At 42.2% G+C, this 18,669-nt stretch overlaps 1 protein-coding gene across 1 annotated transcript; it reads left to right on the plus strand.

Annotated features, from left to right (window-relative positions):
- Positions 1 to 14,305: 14,305 nt before the first annotated feature.
- Positions 14,306 to 17,237, plus strand: LOC110308147 (procathepsin L-like). The gene is made up of 7 exons (XM_021180519.2): positions 14,306 to 14,431; positions 14,708 to 14,830; positions 14,927 to 15,076; positions 15,266 to 15,490; positions 15,976 to 16,138; positions 16,705 to 16,813; positions 17,138 to 17,237. Exons 1-7 carry the CDS (start codon positions 14,306 to 14,308, stop codon positions 17,235 to 17,237), a joined length of 996 nt encoding a protein of 331 aa, XP_021036178.1.
- The last annotated feature ends 1,432 nt before the right edge of the window (positions 17,238 to 18,669 follow it).

The following is an 18,669-nucleotide window of genomic DNA, read 5'->3' on the forward strand; positions in this document are numbered from 1 at the left end:
GTGGTTACCTCTTTCCCAGCCATGCACTCATACCATAGTAACAAACTCTCCCTTAAATGTGCATGATGTAGCATTTGCTATTTCAGGAGCCCAAGGCCCCTCATGTAGATAAATCTCTGTTTGGACAGTTAATGTTCCTATCTAATCTTGTTTCACCTTCACCAAGGCAACCATTATAGACAGACACACAGACTGACATTATAGACACAGCCAGATTAACAGACAAAATAGCACCTAACTTAATTACACTAAATCAACGTGAATTGTTGTGAAACTGAAAGAATCTGTAACATGACTGACTGCTGAGGAACCTCGGTCAAGCAGACTATAAATAATAAATCATCCCTTTTTAGTTAAATAAGGGATCACACTTGGAAAAGTCTTCAGGTCCTGGTGTGGAGGTAATAAGAGCTTGTGCAGTCTAGAAAGAGGAGGCCTCAGATCACACTGCTTGAGAGCAACAGAGCAACAGGAAGAAGAAAGAGAAGAAGAGGAGGAAGAAATGAAGCGGAAATAGAAGAGGAAGAAGAAGGAAGAAGGAAAAAGTAGAGGAGTGGGGTGAGGAGGGAGGAGGAGAAGAGGAGAAGGAGGAGAAACAGGAGGAAGAAGAAAAAGAGACATCCAGACCACCAAGATTCAATACTCCCCTTCAAAGTCAGACCGGGAAGCCTAAGATGGGCAGGAACTGAAGTCATTGCCCACTGTGAAGTTTTTAATGAGTTTTTTTTTTTAATGAACCAACAACAGAATAAAATGGAACTAAAATAGCCATCCTCTTCCACAAGAGGAAAATATTTGTGGCCGACACCCTGAAACTGGGCAGACCCACATCTTCAGTTGCCACTTGCAGAGAACAACTGCTTTTTGCCGACGGCTTTAGACAGGGAGTCATGCTACAATGAATAAGCAGTAAGATTTGGGCAGTGCACCTCAGGGCCAAACTATTCAATGATGTGCAGTCTCGCGGTGGAGGCCACAGGTTGAACACCACATTAAAGTAAAAGTATAAAGGAACAGTGTAGCGCTGACTGAACACTGATTTAAGGGTATACTTAAAACTTTGGGAGTGTTGATTCTGTGGCGATGGGGCAGGTCAAACCAGACTTCATTTTGTCTTGACTCTATCTTCCCTATGACTTTAGGATGTCCTCTCAATGTACAAGACTCTTGGATTGTAGGATCATTTGAAATATTTCCAGGCTGTCAGCTACTCCATGCCAACAATTCACACAAACCATTTTGGTGTGGCTGCAGTTACCCTATACCTAAGTAGCTTATTTTTCTGCATGGTCCCCAGTTCTCTTGAAAAGGGAGTGAGTGGTAGGAATTTGGAGCAAGAAAATAAGGTCATTACGTTGGGAAGGTAACAAGACCAAAAGTTGAGACTAGAAAGTAAATTTGGTCATAGGCATGGGGTGTGAGTAATTTAATGTGTGCCTCAGTCATTATATTGACTTTTTTCTGTGCTGGACAAGAGGATCGAATATCATTCTACCCCCACTTTGATTACTTATGGGACTGTTGAAGTAGTGAATGTCCTAATAGCCTCCAACGGTTCTAGAGTCACGGAAAAATCAATTGTAGTCCCAAAAGACTTCTGGTTGTAATGAAACTCAATTCTTTGTAACCTGCTACATCTAGCTCTCCAGTAGTGGTCATGAAGGCCACAGGGTCTCAGAGACAGAGTTAATTGGCAGAGTTAAGAGTCTAGGTGGTATTTCCAAATTCTTGCCACTACCAGAGACTGAACTCAGTGAGGAGACAAGGAAACAGTTTGGGAGCACTTCATGTGTCTGTATGTACAAATTCAGGTATGTTCATACATGCATGTAGCATATGTGTGTATGAGCATGTGTAGACCAAAGGTATGCTCCTTAGTTTCTCTATATTTCTATTTTTCTGGGACAAGTTGTCTCACTAGACCTAGAGATAGATAACTCAGTTGTTCCAGCTGGCCAGATTGGTGCAAGGAAGTGCCAGCCCCTCCTCTCACTCTCAGCTCCAGTGTCACAGCTCTGTGGCACCACACCCAGATAGTATCTGAATACTGTGAATGGAACTCAGGTCCTCATTCCTGAGCTGTAAAGCACTCTGTGGACTGAGCATGCTCCCTGGAAAAAGCACACACCCCAGGAGTGAGAAAAGGCATCTCTGGGAGTCCACTGCACAGGGTTGGGGGAAGGGAGCATTACTTTGAGTTTAGAGGATGTGCTATAAGGGTGGACACTCTCTCACTACTATGACTTAACAGACAATTCTTTACTTCTTATTTATGTCAGAACACAGGTTGAAAGATCAGAACATAGGCTGAAAGATAGTTCAGAGGTTAAGGATACTGGTTGCTCTTCCAGAAGATCTGGGGCCAGTTCCCAGAGTCCACAACAGCTAACAACTGGGTATAACTCTAGTTCCAGGAGATCTGGAACCCTCACTCAGGCATGCAAGCAGGCAAAACTCCAATCACTATAAAATTTAAAAAATAAAACTTTAAAAATGTAGATCAGATACCTTCTTCCATTTAATATAAAGCTCAGCTAGACACATGTCCACTCACACAGTGGTACTACAGAAGTTTAGACTGTGAGCTCCTGCTTGATTAGTCTTTTATTTATTTATATTTATTTTTATTTTGAGACAAAGTCTCACTACATAGCCCTGACAGGCTTGGAACTCACAGAGATGCTCCTGTCTCTGCTTCCTGGGTGTTGAGGTTAAACGTCCACCCCACTATGCCTACTAATTTTACATGCATCTTGGATTTTGTTGTTTTTCTTCCTTTTGACTCCATTGCCAATAAAATTGGCCACTGTTGGTGGGGGCCCTGTCACCTAAGGTGTTAAATGTCTTTTTGTGAAGCAACATATTGTGACAACTGTACTTGAGCCTCTTCAAACAAATGACTGGTCTATGATAAGGGCCATTTGTCAGCACCCTTATCTTAGACTCGTTCAGTAATGTCTGCAGTAGCACCTTCCATGAACCAACACTGCATGTGGCACCTTCAGAAGATAACAAAAGGAATTTGGCTGATAACATTCCCGGCCTCACCTCAGACTCTGCACTTGACATACCTGTGGCTCCAGGACACCCTGGATCACAAGTAGCATAAGTTCATTGCCACTCAGAATGCAGCTTCCTTGTGCATGAAACGCAGAACCAACTGCAATGTTTCCCCAAAACTCCACTTTCGTGTCATCAGATGCCATATTTAGAGGCCTTATTTGGACACAGAACCAAAATTTTCAGAAACTTCTTATAAGATCGTTGAGCAGAAATTGGACATGCTTAGAAGAGGTACGGGATTCCCACAGAGCAGAAAAGATCCCATGCGTTAAAAACAACAGGGACTGTGATAGTTCCAACAAGTGAATTCCAGAACACACATACCGCAGGAGTTATCTTCGGGAGGTGATTTTGTGATGGGTTTTAGTTAATGCGCCTAGATGTTTCAATTGGAAATTAAAGTCTAATCAAGGCTGTTTTCCCCCAACAGTTGCCATCCTGCTTCCATACTGTCTCCTGTACTTCAGAGCCTCCTCATCCTCATATTTCTCAAAGGACAGAGGCAGAGGAGAAGGAAGACCTGCATAACAAGGTTATGGTGAGTGCTGCTCAAAGCACAGCACATGACTGACAAACACACGCAAGCTTCTAAAAGACCCATCAGGGACCCCAGTGTACATGCACTGTGTGCTGCCCTCCAGGATTTCAAAAGCAAGAAGGGCTCTCCAGAGACCATGTACCCACACCAAGCTTGCCTTCCCAAGATGCCTCCTACCTGGCATCCTCTCAAAAATGCAGGCACAATGTCATCACATAAACAACCCTCAGGTGCCATCAAACTCTGGGAAGCTGTATGGTGCTGGGATTTGCTGTTGAAGATTTCATACATGAGAACTGTAATCTTCATCATATCCTCTTAATTAAATTACCTGTGTCCATTTTTATTATTACCCTGTCAAAGCACCTGTGCCCCACTACCCCCCCTTTCTAGAGCACCCACTTCCTCCACCATGGTATCTTTTTATTTCCCCAGTTACTCCCAGTTACTCCGGGTTATAAGTTCACATCTGAGGGTTCCAAGATGTACAAGCAGGAGAGTGTACAGCATGTGGTTTTCAGGATCTAAGTGAGCTCATGCAGTTTTTTCCTCACAACTGATTATAATTCCACTGTATATATGTACAACATAGTCATTATCCCTTCATCGGATAATAAGATTATGTCTATTTCCTATCTATTGTGTAGAAAAAGTCAATAAATACGTCTTAGAAAGCATTTGTGGAGTAGGATGTTGAACCTTTCAGGCATGTGCTGAGGCATGGTCTAGCTGCGTCACTTGGTAAGTCTTTCTGGCTTTTGAGAAGTCTCCTCACTGATTTTCAGGTTGACTGCACTAATCTTTGCCAACAGCCAGCCCGGCCTGAAATGGTTTGAAGCAGGACACAATGTTGGAGGTGGAGGTAGTTTTAAAGACTGATGGTCTCTGTCCTTCTAGCTCTCTCACTATCCTGAATGCTTACTAAAACTCCCAAACACTTTCTTGCTTATTCTACAATCAAAAAACACTGGCTTGGGAGATTAACACCAGTTGCCTAGCAGCAGGGGAATTAAGTAAAAAAATGTTATTGCTATCAGTCCCTTCTCTGAGCAGGCAGCCAAAAGCACTTCACTGGCCTGGCTGATTAACTCTTTGTGAACCAGAGAGGAAGGAAAGGAAAATAATTAAGATGCTTTATACAACAAATATGCACAGACACATATACATTTATACACACATTTAGATTGCCATTCACATTCTCATTTACACATTAACACATTCGCATTTTTGTTGGGCCCAACTACCTGTCTCATACATGCCACAAGTATTCTGCATGCATACACACACACACACACACACACACACACATATCTACACATGTACGTATATACAAATAGCCATTTACATTTGGATGGATGGATGGATGGGTGGGTGGGTGGATGGGGCAAAGCTCCCCAAGCCAAACAATCTAACCAACAACTTTATTTCTTTTCTCTGTCCCTTTTATACCTTCTTAAACAGAAAGTTTTTAGAAAATTACCTCATAGATAAAATGTTACACAAAATTGGAGTTACACATGATGTTGCCATTAAGTTCAAAGCAGTGTTTCATTATAATATGTTCATTATAAGTTCTAAGCAACAGTTTTCACATGGCCTTGCTTTATTGTAGTGCACACCTGTGGCTATATCCTTGTACCTAAGTGTTTTTACTTGAACACAAATTTATCCTTAGTCTATTTCTCTTGTTAGTATAATTATGAATGCTCATTGTATTTCTTATTATGCAGCCTCTACTTAATATTATGAGGCCTGCTCACATTCTGTTCTTGATTTTAACTTTGTTACATATTTCTAGAAAAGCAGCTAAGACCATCTCTTAAAACTTTCTTCCAAAAATTATTTTAATCAAATCAGGAATTCTATAGAATCAAATTCATTTAAACAACATTAATTCATGAAAGTTCATCTTTATGTTGATCTGCAGGAAATATGGTCAATAGGGTCGGCTAATGCCTAGGGGTTATTATATTAATTTAATAATGACAGGAAGGAATATCCTGAGATGAAGTTTCTTTGGAACCTTGACATAGAGCTCACCCATCGTAGACTATGCTAAAATGATGAGCCACCTCCAGGAAGGCTGCCTGCCAGCCTTAGCCTATCCTAACAAATCTCCCCCCTCCCCTAGGAACAGTGAATACTGGCTCCTTTTTCCCACACCAAACTAGTTCTCATTTGTTTTGTTTTGTTTTTTCACTTCAGCCAATTGATTGGAGTTAAATGAAATTATAAAGTAATTTTAACTTGCATTTCCCTAATTGCTATGTACTTAGGATAGTTTTAAAAAATATTTCTTAACAATTTTTATTTCTTCTTTTTAGAACTCTATGTGCATATCCAGCCCTTTAAAAAAAATGGGTCACAAGATCTCATGGTTGTGAGATATTGTTTGTCAATTGTTGGCCTTAATACTTGTGGGGACAAAGTCCTATTCAGAAAGTCCTTTCCTTTCTCCTATTGCCTGCAACTGTAAAATGCAATCTGGAGACAGCTTGGGTTTGGCTTCAAAACTATAAATATACCTCTCTTCCCACAGTGCTTATAGCCAAGAGGAAAAAAATATATGTGTCAATGCAAAATGCTGTCCAAGGTATTCTTGAATCACTGTTCATAACAACCAAAAACTATAGAGGAAGCAAATATCACTCCCTCCATAAAAGAAGGAATAAACAAAATGTGTTCTCATATAAGTGGATGTTTTTCTCCATGAAAACATACAAAGTACTGATGCCTGCCTCAGTGTGAGTGGGTATCATCTGAGTTCTGTTCTAGCACTTTTGCTTCGTAGGTTTCACATGAAACTCTCAGGATGCTGTCTCTTTTCCTTAATAAAATAAAGACAGACTAGACTTCTCTTACAGAGCATCTCTCTTCAAGGAGCATGGAATGACTACGTGGAAATGTCGCTGTTCAAGGACTCTGAAAAGAGAGAAATAGCAACATTGATGGGTGGGGGGAAGAACTTACAAATCCAATACATTGTTAAGATGGGGTGTTGTTTTTCATGCCACCATTCAGTTTGACTGCAGGTGAACCAGGTACAAGGAATCAAGAGGATTTGGATTATGTTGTCTTCATCAAGAGAATGCCAGGAAAGAGACCCTTCCAGAAAGGTTCCAGGAAATATGAACAGGGGCCATTATTTCCTCAAGCATTCAACTGGTTTCCCTTTTCCTAAGCTGTTTGCCTTCCCAACAACTGTTCATTTTACCGCTTTATAAGAAACATATGTCTAAACATATGTAAAGTATAGACAGTGTATAAGGAATTATGACAAGACATTTCCCAAAAGACCTGGATGTAAGGTTGAGAACCCATTATTTAATTCACTGTGGATTCAGGCCTATTCCTTAAGCTGGTAGGTTTTATGATCTCTAATCCTTCTTGGAAAACCTCGGACTTTTCTAGAGATTCCGGGGGACTCCTAGGAGTGGACAGCTTCCAGGGAAACGGGGTGGATGGAAGACAGCAAGGCTATTATCAAGACTTTCCAGTTCAGCCCATTGTGTCTTCAAGGACATTGCAGAGATCAGACTCAGAGGAAGTGCAGGAAATAAACATGACTCAGGCAAATTTTCTCAGAGCCACCAGGTATTGATGTGGACTTCCTTTGTGTCCAATGCCAATTCTGAAAGATAAATCAACTTGGAAGAGTAAATTGTGACTATGGATGCTTATATATCAAAAGGTGATGTTTTCCACTCAATATTACAGAGCTGTACATTGTATCTAGAATTCTTAGCTGATAAAACTGAGGCCTAGTCATATCTGCTGTTCAGCCTTTACATCTTCTATAGCTGAGAGTGGAGCTGTTGATGCCCCAAACCCACCGCAGGAGACAGCACATGGGTACCCTGAGACTATTCCTGCCTATGGCTCCTCATTTATGGTATACACTTTCTATTCAATGTAGACATTGCTATCATAGAATTTTAGAAAAGAATTCTGGAATATTCTGTCATTTGAGTATGTAAGTTCAGAAACAACAGCAAGATATTATTTCTGAAGTCTGTTTCCCACCACAGTCAGAATATTTATAGGAAAAGGGAAAGCAAAACAAACAAAGCAAAAGACAAATAAAAACATTGTACAGCTCTGGGACTCCCGGCCAGAGTGAAGATCTACGCGTCTCCCACCATGTTGTTTGGGACCTCATCAGTAAGAATGTGGAATCCTTCTGTAGCTGGCAAACCCTTCACAAAATCCTGGGAGAAAAAGACAGAAAGGCCAAAAACATCCACAGTTTTCTACTTTCCATCAATGTCTGAAAACGTGAAGTGAAATAGTGATCCGTGGACATCTTAGGTGGGTCCTCAGAAAAGATAAACATACTTGTTGCCCCAATACTCGATCCCAAGAGAAAAGGCAACATATGGCAATGCAAAATCCCGTGCATATATGTTTTGTGACCATTATTGTAATATCCAAAACTTGGGAAAGAAACACCCTTCCCATATAGAATGGACAAACAATATGTGTACTCATATACAGGCATATTTTCAGCCATGACAATATAGTACTGACACTGGCTTCAGAATAGGTGGATTATAAAAGCCTCTCCTTGAAAACATCACACAGAAGACTGCATAATTTATGAATTTTTAGGATGTGTATAGAGTAGATAGCCACATAGAGAAATGGGTAATTTATGGAAATGTAGAGGAAGGGAATTCAGACTAACTATGACTAACAATCCTGGGACAATTGTTGACATGCTGTAAGTGTACTGGATCTAGAGGCCAGTGATGGATGCATAACATAGTGAAGATCATTTACCCACAGAACACTCTGAGAGGACAAATTGGTTATGTGCAGTGTGCCCACGCAAGTAATGAATGATATCTGTAGAGAGAAAGGGAGATAAATAGATGATAGATAGATAGATAGATAGATAGATAGATAGAATATAGAAATATAGAGATATAATGAAGTATATACAGAGTTCATACAAAGGCAAGATTAAAACTCATGCCATCAGGGCCCATCCTGAGGTAAGTAAAGATCTTCCTATGGAGACAACCAGGTGCTCACATACCTGAGCAGGGTGTTCCAGGGAAAGAATGGCCCTGCCTCTGAGAGTTGGATACTCTTGGCAGTGGAAACTTTGCTAGAGGAGAATGCTGCTGTGGTGGAGCTGATGCACAAAGTGTCATAATGAGCCACACTGAGGCTCCAGGCACAGTTCTGAGCTCTTCATGCCTGCTCCGCCTGTCATTCTTTCAGAACCACTGAGACAGTGCTTCATGGACCGTGGGTCAGAATCACATGAAGGGCCCAGGAGCAGTGAGACTGTTGAGCTTCCTGCTGTATCTGATGCTGTAGACCAGGGGAAGGGTTCAAAGAGGTGATGTTCTAGCAAGAACCCAAGACTGTACATGCTGGTAACTGGGAACGTCACATCAAAAAGCATTTTTATTGTAGACAAGCAGCCTTGAGTGAATCCATTCACAGGTGTGAGTGGTAACTGTGGTGAAAATGGAAATGAAGATGGTGTTGTACACCTTCTTAATAAAAGAACGTAATTGTCATGCAAATCAGACCAGCAAAGATCAGAAACACAACCAAGCTTTTGAGTCTTCACTTGTGTCTTTCCTCCCAGCCCTGATCTCCTGGTTTGCACATTCAACTCTGAAGGTATGAGGGCACCAGGGGATATGGAATGTGAACCCCGAGGTCAGTCGAGGTGAATAACCAAGGCTCCCAAAAATCATTGTCTCATTTGATGAGGGTACCTTCATACATGGTTCAATACTACAAAAAAATAAAAATAAAAATAAAAAAGGACTCAGCAGCTCAGCAACATGTGTGTTGGGAGAGGGGGGAGTTTTATAGTTCAATAAAATTAAAAGAGAAAGAAGAGGTCATGAATTTGAGAGGAAGTGCCCAGCAGAAGAATTGGGGGAAGCATAGGAGGGCTTGTTGTGAATGTAGTATGGAGATGTGATCTGGGCCAGCATCATTTCACAGATGTTGTATGTACAGGTGTTTCGGTGACTGATGTGAACTCTCTTGCTTAAATTTTCTTTTGTACATCATCAAAACTTGATTTTTTTTTTTTGGTAGAATGTTCAATTTGGAGCACTTTGGGTATTATGGGGAATTTGTCATAGTGTTTTCCCCTGTTCTAGGGGTCATGGTTGACAGTGATCCAGGTTTATTCAGTTACTTGGGGAGGGTAAATTTTATGAGTTAGCTTCTGGTGTCATGAGGAGAAACTCATAGCAAGCTCAAGCTCAAAGCAGTGATTTTGATGCTTTGGCTCTATCAATTTTTTGTCCATCTTTCACAAGTGTTTCCTGGACCTTAGGTGTAGGAGTGGTTTGTAGACAAATTCATTGGTTGGGGTTTTCTGGAGTATAAACATATATGCAAATACATATATACATGTAAAAACAATTTATAAATAAAGAGGCCATGAAGTTAAAGAACAGGGAGAAATATATGTGAGGATTTGACAGAGAACAGGAAAGGGGAAAATGTAATTAAATTGTATTATCAAAAATAAAAGAAAAATAAAGAAAGATTGATATGTGATAGGAACAAAATAAACTGTTTGCTTAGGCAAATTTAAATGCCATGTGAAACTTCAGACACAAACAAGCAAGGGTCCCGGAATGCAGGTGTGAGCTTGGGTTTGGTGAGGAAGCTACAGACTGCTGGAATACGATTCCCCAATAGCTTCTGGTTCCAGTGGGAAAGCATAGCAGGTGTGTCTGCTCAGGATCTTCTTTCCTCTCTGTATATAGGCAAACCCTTCTGGGATGAGGATCTGCTGTGTAGCTCCCTCATAGACCATCTTAGAGCATCCCTGCAGAGACAGCTTAGGGAAGAAAGGCTGGGTGGGGGGAGATTAGAGTAATACTCCTAGGATGCATTGCTTTGCAGGAAATGGATCCCAAAATCAAGTGGGGCTGTTTATCCACCTAAGCCAAAACAGAGGAACCATATTGTTGAAGAGGAATTTTTGTTATTGATTTGTTAATGTAACAAAAAGTTGATAGGAAGAAAACTTAGAATTTGATCAAAGTATAACTATTTATTAAGTGAATTATGGGTCTGCACTTCACTCCCCAGTCCACAGCAAAGCCTGACTCCATGGAGGCCCACTGCCACCCAGGACAACCAGGTGAGACATCCGCACCCAAATCCCCTGACTGTAAGGCCCCTGTCACACCCAGCAGCCATGAGGCCTGCCCCTTACCCTCTAACTCTACCTTCAGGTCCACACCTCTATCTTCAATCCCAGATCTGTACTTCACTTTTAGGGCCACACCCCTGATACGTCCCTGGAGGTCTGTGCCACCCAGGACAACCTGAGGCCTCCTGCCATTAGGGACTACCAGCTCTACCTGCAGTCCTAGAGACCAGCCAACACCAAAGACAACCAGATGGCTCAAGGCCAGTGCAAGAACACAATCAACAAAAACCAGAGTAATATGGTACCATTAGACCTGAGTTATCCTACAACAGAAAGTCCTGGATAGGCTAATACACCTGAAGAACATTACTATGACCTTAAATCTCATTTTAGAAAGATGATAGAGACCTTGACACTCCATGAACTCAAAGAAGCTAAACAAAAAGGAGGACCCAAGCAAAGATGCTTAGAAGAGAGAATAAAATAGTCATAGAAGGCAGATTGTGGGAGGGAACAGCGTGGGAGGGCATGGGGATGGGAAAGGAGGCTTAGGATTGGGTGTGGGGGAAACACAGGAGAGAGTGCCGGAGGGCCAGGAGAATGAATGGAGATCTGCAGCTGGTGAGGGGACAACATCTCTAGGAAGTACAAGAGACCTGGACTAGGGGAGTCTCTGAGGAGTCTATGGAGGTGACTTTAGCTGAGACTCCTAGCAGTAGGGATATGGAATCTGAAGTGGCCACTTCCTGTAACCAGACAGAACTCCCAGTGGAGGGATAAGGACACTAACATACCCATAAAACTTTCAACCCAAAATATGTACTGTCTTTAAAAAAAAATGCAGGGATAAAGATAGAGCAGAGACTGGAAGAATGGCCAGCCAGTAACCAGCCCAACTTGAGACCAAATCTCATGGGCAAGCATCAGTCCATGACACTATTAAAGATACTCTGCTATGCTTGCAGAAAGGAGCCTAGCATAACTGTCTTCTAAGAGGCCTGACCCAGCAGCTACTGAAAGAGATGATGAGACCCACAGCCAAACACAGGAGTAGAGTTCAGAGAGTCTGGTGGGAGAATTGAGGGAAGGGTTGAAGGACACTTATAAGACAGTGAGTATGGCACTATGGACATTGATAAGCAGGTCTGAAATTGTTAGGAATTCCACTTAGGCATACTGTACCACAATGAAAAAGTCACATGTCTGATTTTTTTATATATATAGTATTGATTGAATCTAAGAATTTAAATGATAAATAAAAATGCAATGACTGTTTTAATAAAATAACTCAGAACATGCTTAACAAAGATTGTTCAAGAAATATGACTCTAATATTTCCCTAAAAGATGTTTCTACAGTATACCATATGTTAAAAAATGAAGGTTTAATAAATTTTGGGTTATTTTTCCTTAGTTTGTTCAATATTAAGAGCTACTATGTACACATTGTAGATTTACATGTTTCCTTCATTTAAAATGTGTGCAAACCCTATCTCATACCCAGCATCAGTTACTGTGAAAGTAAGACCCCTAAAGTCAACCCTAAGGCAGCAAGTGAGAAAACATTCTGTAAGCTCAGAGGTGCCAACCAAACCAGATTCCAAAATCCTGGTGACTCTTCCTGTCTTCACCTGGGTTTGTGTAAATTCCTCACAATGTTTGCTGTAGCTGAAGATAGGAGAGAAGGAAGATGCATAGTGAGCAGTCAGAATGAGGTAGGTGAGTTGCAAGTGCGCTGCAGTCTCAGGACACTCCAATCCTAGTCCAACTTTGGGGTGACTATGACCATCTTCTCCCTGTTTGGGGATAGCCTGCCTCTAAAGATTATAATAAGCCCATATTTTTCTTGCTGACATTGGGGAAAATGGACCCAGGGTCTATAACTTCTAGGACACCCAGCTTAGACTGACTTAAAGAGGAAACACTGGACTAGGATATAATTGCTCATGGGGAAGGAGTGGCAAGGATTTTAACAAAAATCTCTACTCTATGGGGAAAGCAGGGTTGGAATGGAAATCCACACATAGTTAGCTAGAATTTTCTATCCTGAGCCAGTGCCAAGCCCTCTGTGAGAGCACTTTCTCAGCTAATGTCACGAGACTCACACTTTCCTAAACAGGGACCCACTGCTCCCTTCCCCACAGTCCACCAAGGCAGCTTACACCCAATGCCCCAGGTCAGAATGAGAATCAGTGTCAGTATGTGCCTGCAGTCCCACAGCCTGAAGGTGCAGTCCAATTGCTCACCCAGCCAAATGCAGGGAGGGACAACTGAGCAGGCACACTGTCCTGGAGCCACAGTTTGGGATATAAAGTCTGGATCCACATGCAGCTGTGTCACAGCCTGGAACCTCAGCAACCTCTGAAGACCTGAGACTCTGAAGCCCACCTGCCCAGCTGTGGACATCCCAGGTGAGTCCCTTAGCTTTATCAAGGGAGACTTGGAACTGGCACGGCAGGAGCACCCTCAAGAGACTCCTTGAAGCATCTTGCAGCTCCCTAGGGAATGAGAATATCAACTCAACCTTAGTACACCTGTGGTGGCAATGCAGAGTATAATGAATGGAGAGCACAGGAGGTCACCAGAACCTTCAGGAGGACAAAGTTGAGTACAGTACAAGTAAGGTGGCTGTCAAGGCCTGGGCGCAAGAAGTACCAGCTTGCCCCCTAAACCGTAGGTGCCATGGGCATTACTACTCTAACAACTGGAGGCACTATTATGCACTTTGCTGTCAAGTATAATTCATAGGTCCAAGCCAGCAGGTGCAAAAGATCTAGCATATTTCATGCCTCCTGTAATGTGTCCTATCTGTAGTGTTGCATCAAAGGCTTATATGACTTAAGCTTGAAATTCTGGACTAGTCTGTCCTTCGATCCCTTATATTACAGGTAGATCTGCCATCCAGTAACTTAGCCTTGTGACCTGTCCTTATTGAAACAGTCAGGTGTGATTCTGAAAGCCCATCACTGTGAGGAGGCAGACAGATTCCTAACTGTTGTACTTCTAAGATTTTTCTAGAGAGAAAAATCCCAGAAAGATTTCAGAAGTGTAAGAACCAAGGCATAGCTTCTTTCCTGGTGTATACTGATCAAGAAAAAGATAGCTGGTGACCCTCAAGTCTTGCAGAACTCTTTTATGTACTATGGATCACACTGTGCATAAGTCACATTTAACTTAGGTGACCTCAATAACAATGGCACAAAACCTGAGCACCTATGTCTTAAGCTAATTGCTCCTTTAATCTTCTGAAGCAAAGTGTATATAGACCCTGTGGTGAGCTAAGTGCACACTGCACACACACTCCAAATCCTGGGTCCATGGGCAGTTGTTCTTCATTCTTTATCTGTTTTTGTTGTTGTTGTTGTTGTTGTTTTTGTTTTGTTTTTTACTAAAGAAATTCCTATATATGTGACTGTAACAAATGCATTCTTAGGCTTTTCAACAAATTTAGGTATATCATCGATAGAATGATGCAGGTAATTTTATTCCACTGCAGTAGCCTGGATTTCTGAGGGAGGAATGTCACAGGAACCTCATTTCTTCTTGACTTCTAGGTTTGGAAGTATGACTCCAGTTTTCCTCCTGGCCACCCTGTGCTTAGGGGTGGTCTCAGCTGCTCCAGCACACAATCCCAGTTTGGATGCTGTATGGGAGGAATGGAAGACAAAACACAAGAAAACTTACAACATGGTTGGTACCAGGGACATGTCCAGGGGCAACACAGAGACAGTGGTCCTTGCTGTGGCAAGATTAGACTTTATATTGTGGAAGCAGTTTCTTCCAGGCCTGCCCACATGGCAGGTTTTATGAACACCGGTGGCAAACCACCTTGATGCCACAGGGCCTGAGTTATGACTTCCAGAGGTAGACAGATACCCTTGGTTCTTATTGGCTGTAGCAGCAAGCCCACTGAGGGAACTAAGGCTGGGCTTGAAGTAGAAAGACCACACACTGTATCTCTTCCAGAATGAAGAAGGACAGAAGAGAGCAGTGTGGGAGAACAACAAGAAGATGATCGACCTGCACAACGAGGACTATCTGAAGGGGAAGCACGGCTTCAGCTTGGAGATGAACGCCTTTGGTGATTTGGTGAGTGTGGTGTGGATTGCCAAACATGGTCCTTCCTCTCTGGTTCATTGTAAGTCATCTCTCCATTTGCAATGATTTGTTTACCTTTTCTTGAAGACCAATACAGAATTCAGGGAATTGATGACTGGCTTTCAAGGCCAAAAGACCAAGATGATGATGAAGGTCTTCCAGGAGCCCTTGCTGGGTGATGTCCCCAAGTCTGTGGATTGGAGAGATCATGGCTATGTAACTCCTGTAAAAGACCAGGTAGGACACATGGAACATTCCAGGTATCACTGTCCACCAGGAAGCCAGGAAGGAAATGCCATCTTTGACTTACTGACTGTGGAGCTCCATAGAACTCACTGCTTGTGAAATTGTTGTGTCCTGAGTGAGATTTGCTGCCAAAACATCTGTATTCATTTTGTGGGTGACAGCTTTCTCTTTCTTTCCTAGGGTTCTTGTGGCTCTTGTTGGGCTTTTAGTGCAGTTGGTTCACTAGAGGGACAGATGTTCCGGAAAACAGGTAAACTGGTCCCTCTGAGTGTACAAAACCTAGTGGACTGCTCCTGGTCACAAGGCAACCAAGGCTGCAATGGTGGCTTGCCAGATCTTGCTTTCCAGTATGTAAAGGATAATGGAGGCTTGGACACCAGTGTGTCCTACCCATATGAAGCACTGGTAAGTATAACCCTATGCTTTTGCACGGGCTTAGGTTTTACAAACAACTGTGCAGTGAACTGTCCTAAGAACTCATCTTTCCAAGACGTAATCCATCCCATTATCCTATGTGCTGCCATTAATGTCATCCTTTGCAGGCTCGTCCCATGCCACGGTTTCTGTGTAGCTGTTCCTGCTTCTGTGTACATGGAATGCAGGCAAACCATTCTACAAATAACAGATTTCTCCACCATAAAATTTCTTATCTATAAGAATACCTATAGGGTGTTATTGAAGACACATAAGCTAATTTCTCTTAGCCACTGAAGTGTACCAGCTTGTCAGGTCTGGTGACATTTTATAGACACATACACTTGGAGATCCTCCACAGCAAATGCTAAGTCACCTGTGTGATGGAAGCTCAGCTGAGTGTAGTTCTGAGTGACTCATGTTTCCTGGGTGGTGGATGGCAATAACCCTTTTTTCCCCTCTTTTGTCTTTCAAAGAATGGAACATGCAGGTACAATCCTAGAAACTCTGCTGCTACAGTCACGGGCTTTGTGAATGTCCAATCCAGTGAAGATGCCCTGATGAAGGCTGTGGCCACTGTGGGGCCCATCTCAGTTGGAATTGACACTAAGCACAAGTCGTTCCAGTTCTACAAGGAGGGTAAGTGCTTTCTTCACAGTAATCATAAGGAAGAGTTATGCCTCCACCACAGTTCATCTGGGTGTCAACATTTAATGTAAATATTTTGAGGTATAGGTGTTAAAACCAACAGGAGCAATATTTATATGTGGCACTTCTATTTGACATTAAGGACAATCTAATGAACCTGTGTCTACCATTGTTTTTTAAATAAGCAAGATGGGGTTTTATGTGACCTAATTGTATTGAATTTTCTGAAGTTGCTGGCTCTTTAGGACTTTAAACAAATATTCCATTTCTGTAGTTCAGTCTCAGAGGTGCTTCTTGACACCTGTATTTCATGTTTCATGTGGTTTCCTTATATTCAGGTTGGGGTTTCTTACACCCTCCCAAGCAAGTGTTTTCCTGAGGACGTATGCTAAGCTTTACTTCCATTATGTTACATAAGAGCTGATATCCCAAGCCTCACTAACACCAATTCAGTCCTGACTGGTCGCTGAAATTAGAAATGTTTTTATTATTGATGGTGACAGCAGACACTGTGGGGTCATGGGAACCTCTCATTTGTCTTTGAATTTACCTTCCAGGCATGTACTATGAGCCAGACTGTAGCAGCACTGTTCTGGATCACGCCGTCCTGGTGGTTGGTTATGGTGAAGAATCAGATGGCAGGAAGTACTGGCTGGTCAAGAACAGGTATAAATAGCCAAAACACCCACGGGGAAACACTAAGGGGAAATGAAGTTTGCAGGCAGTATTTGGGTGCAGGTGTTAGCATTTACCCCACATAGTTTGAATACAGACGTTTTAAGGTGTGGTGACCATGATAAGAATGTGACATTTTGGGGAGGGTTGAGATCGAATTTGAACCACTGCATTTCTAGTATTGAGCCAAACGTGGGTGGCTTTTCACTGTCCTTGTGTATTTCAACGTCTGTCTCTGTTTCAAAGGAGAGGTAGTGTAATGAAGGTGCCGCACTGTGTTCTTTCCATTAAATGACAAGCTGCTGCTTCTTCTAGCTGGGGTCGAGACTGGGGCATGAATGGCTACATAAAGATGGCCAAGGACCGGAACAACAACTGTGGGATTGCTTCAGATGCTTGCTACCCTATCGTGTGAGCTGCTGGACAATGAGGAGTGGACAGAGAATGGCATGGATCAAGGAAGTCTTTCCCCTTCGGGGCCCAGCCTCAGCTCTGTGGACAATGGCGGCTGAGTCACTGGAGTTCCGTGCTTGGTGTGAATTCTGGGACATTTTATTCCAGTTAAATTCAAGTGGCACTCTATGGCTGTAAGCAGTTTTATATCCATAGTGTTTGAATTTTAATTTTTTAGAAGATGGATACAATTTCTATAAAACCTACATTGAAAAGACTGATGTTGTTCCTTCTGTTTTGGGTATGGTGGCTTCTCTTACTCAAAGGTGCCATTGAGTGTGAATATCCAGTGAAGAAGGTGAAGGTGGTGTTTTAGGGGAGGGTGGAAGATTCTTTTTGTCCTAAGTCAGTACAACCTTCATCAGATTTTTGAGATACACATCCTTAACCACAGTCTCAAAACATGTTGTTTGAATAATGGTTTCTCACTGCATCCTTGACTATAACTCACCCAGGTGACCAGGCTTCTCTTGAACTCAGAGATCCACCTGCCTCTGCCACCCCATTGCTGGGATAAAAGGCATTTACTACCATGCATGGCTTATTTTATTTTTTTAAATACATTGGTGTTTTACCTCTGTGTATGTCTGTGTGGAGGTCCTGGGCCTCTGGAACTAGGTTTACAAACAGTTCTGAGCCTCCATGTGTGTGCTGGCCCTCTGGAAGAACAGCCAGTGCTCTTAACCCCTAGGCCATCTCTCTAGTCCCAGAACTTAAATTTTTAATCTACATATGTTTACTAAGTTTAAATTATTTGCCCTTATGTATCAAGAAGGTACTTTAGGTTGTTGCATTGAATTGAGACTGGGCTTTAATTCTCAGCTTTGAAGCATCAGTCCTGTAGTCCTGTACCCTGCTGTCACCTTGTAGAAGCCATCTCTCTATCTGAGTCAACAATCACAGGATGCTGGCATGCTGAAGTGACACTTTCATAACCCTTCGGGGCCTCACAACTCAAAAGTAGGGACATGGGTGCAATTTCACTTTTCTTAACATTTACCAATGATAATCTCCTGGCATGCATAACTGATATGTGTGAGATTCAGTGAGCTAGCTGTCTCAAAACTGCAGAAACTTATCCCATCCCCAGACATTTGGTGCTTGCAAAAAGAAGAGACAATGCAGATTCAAAACAAGGTTTTCTAAGGAATACAGTTAACTCCCCCATTCAGCCCTTAATAAACCCTTCTTCCCCCTTTCCTGTAATTATTTATAAAAACAAAAACAAATTGCTTTGAATTACACATCTGTTCTCTCTTGAACTCAGGTCAATGAGTGACTGTGACATGTGCCCTGATCATCATGTGCCTAGAACTTGAATGCCATCTCTCTGGCATCAAATATATCCTGTTCTAGCTGACTTGGATGACCTAAATCTCATCCTTTGCTTCTTC

This window comes from Mus caroli, unplaced genomic scaffold (assembly GCF_978045245.1).
Source record: "Mus caroli unplaced genomic scaffold, Mus_caroli_1 scaffold_15, whole genome shotgun sequence".
In the NCBI taxonomy this organism is placed as follows: domain Eukaryota; kingdom Metazoa; phylum Chordata; class Mammalia; order Rodentia; family Muridae; genus Mus; species Mus caroli.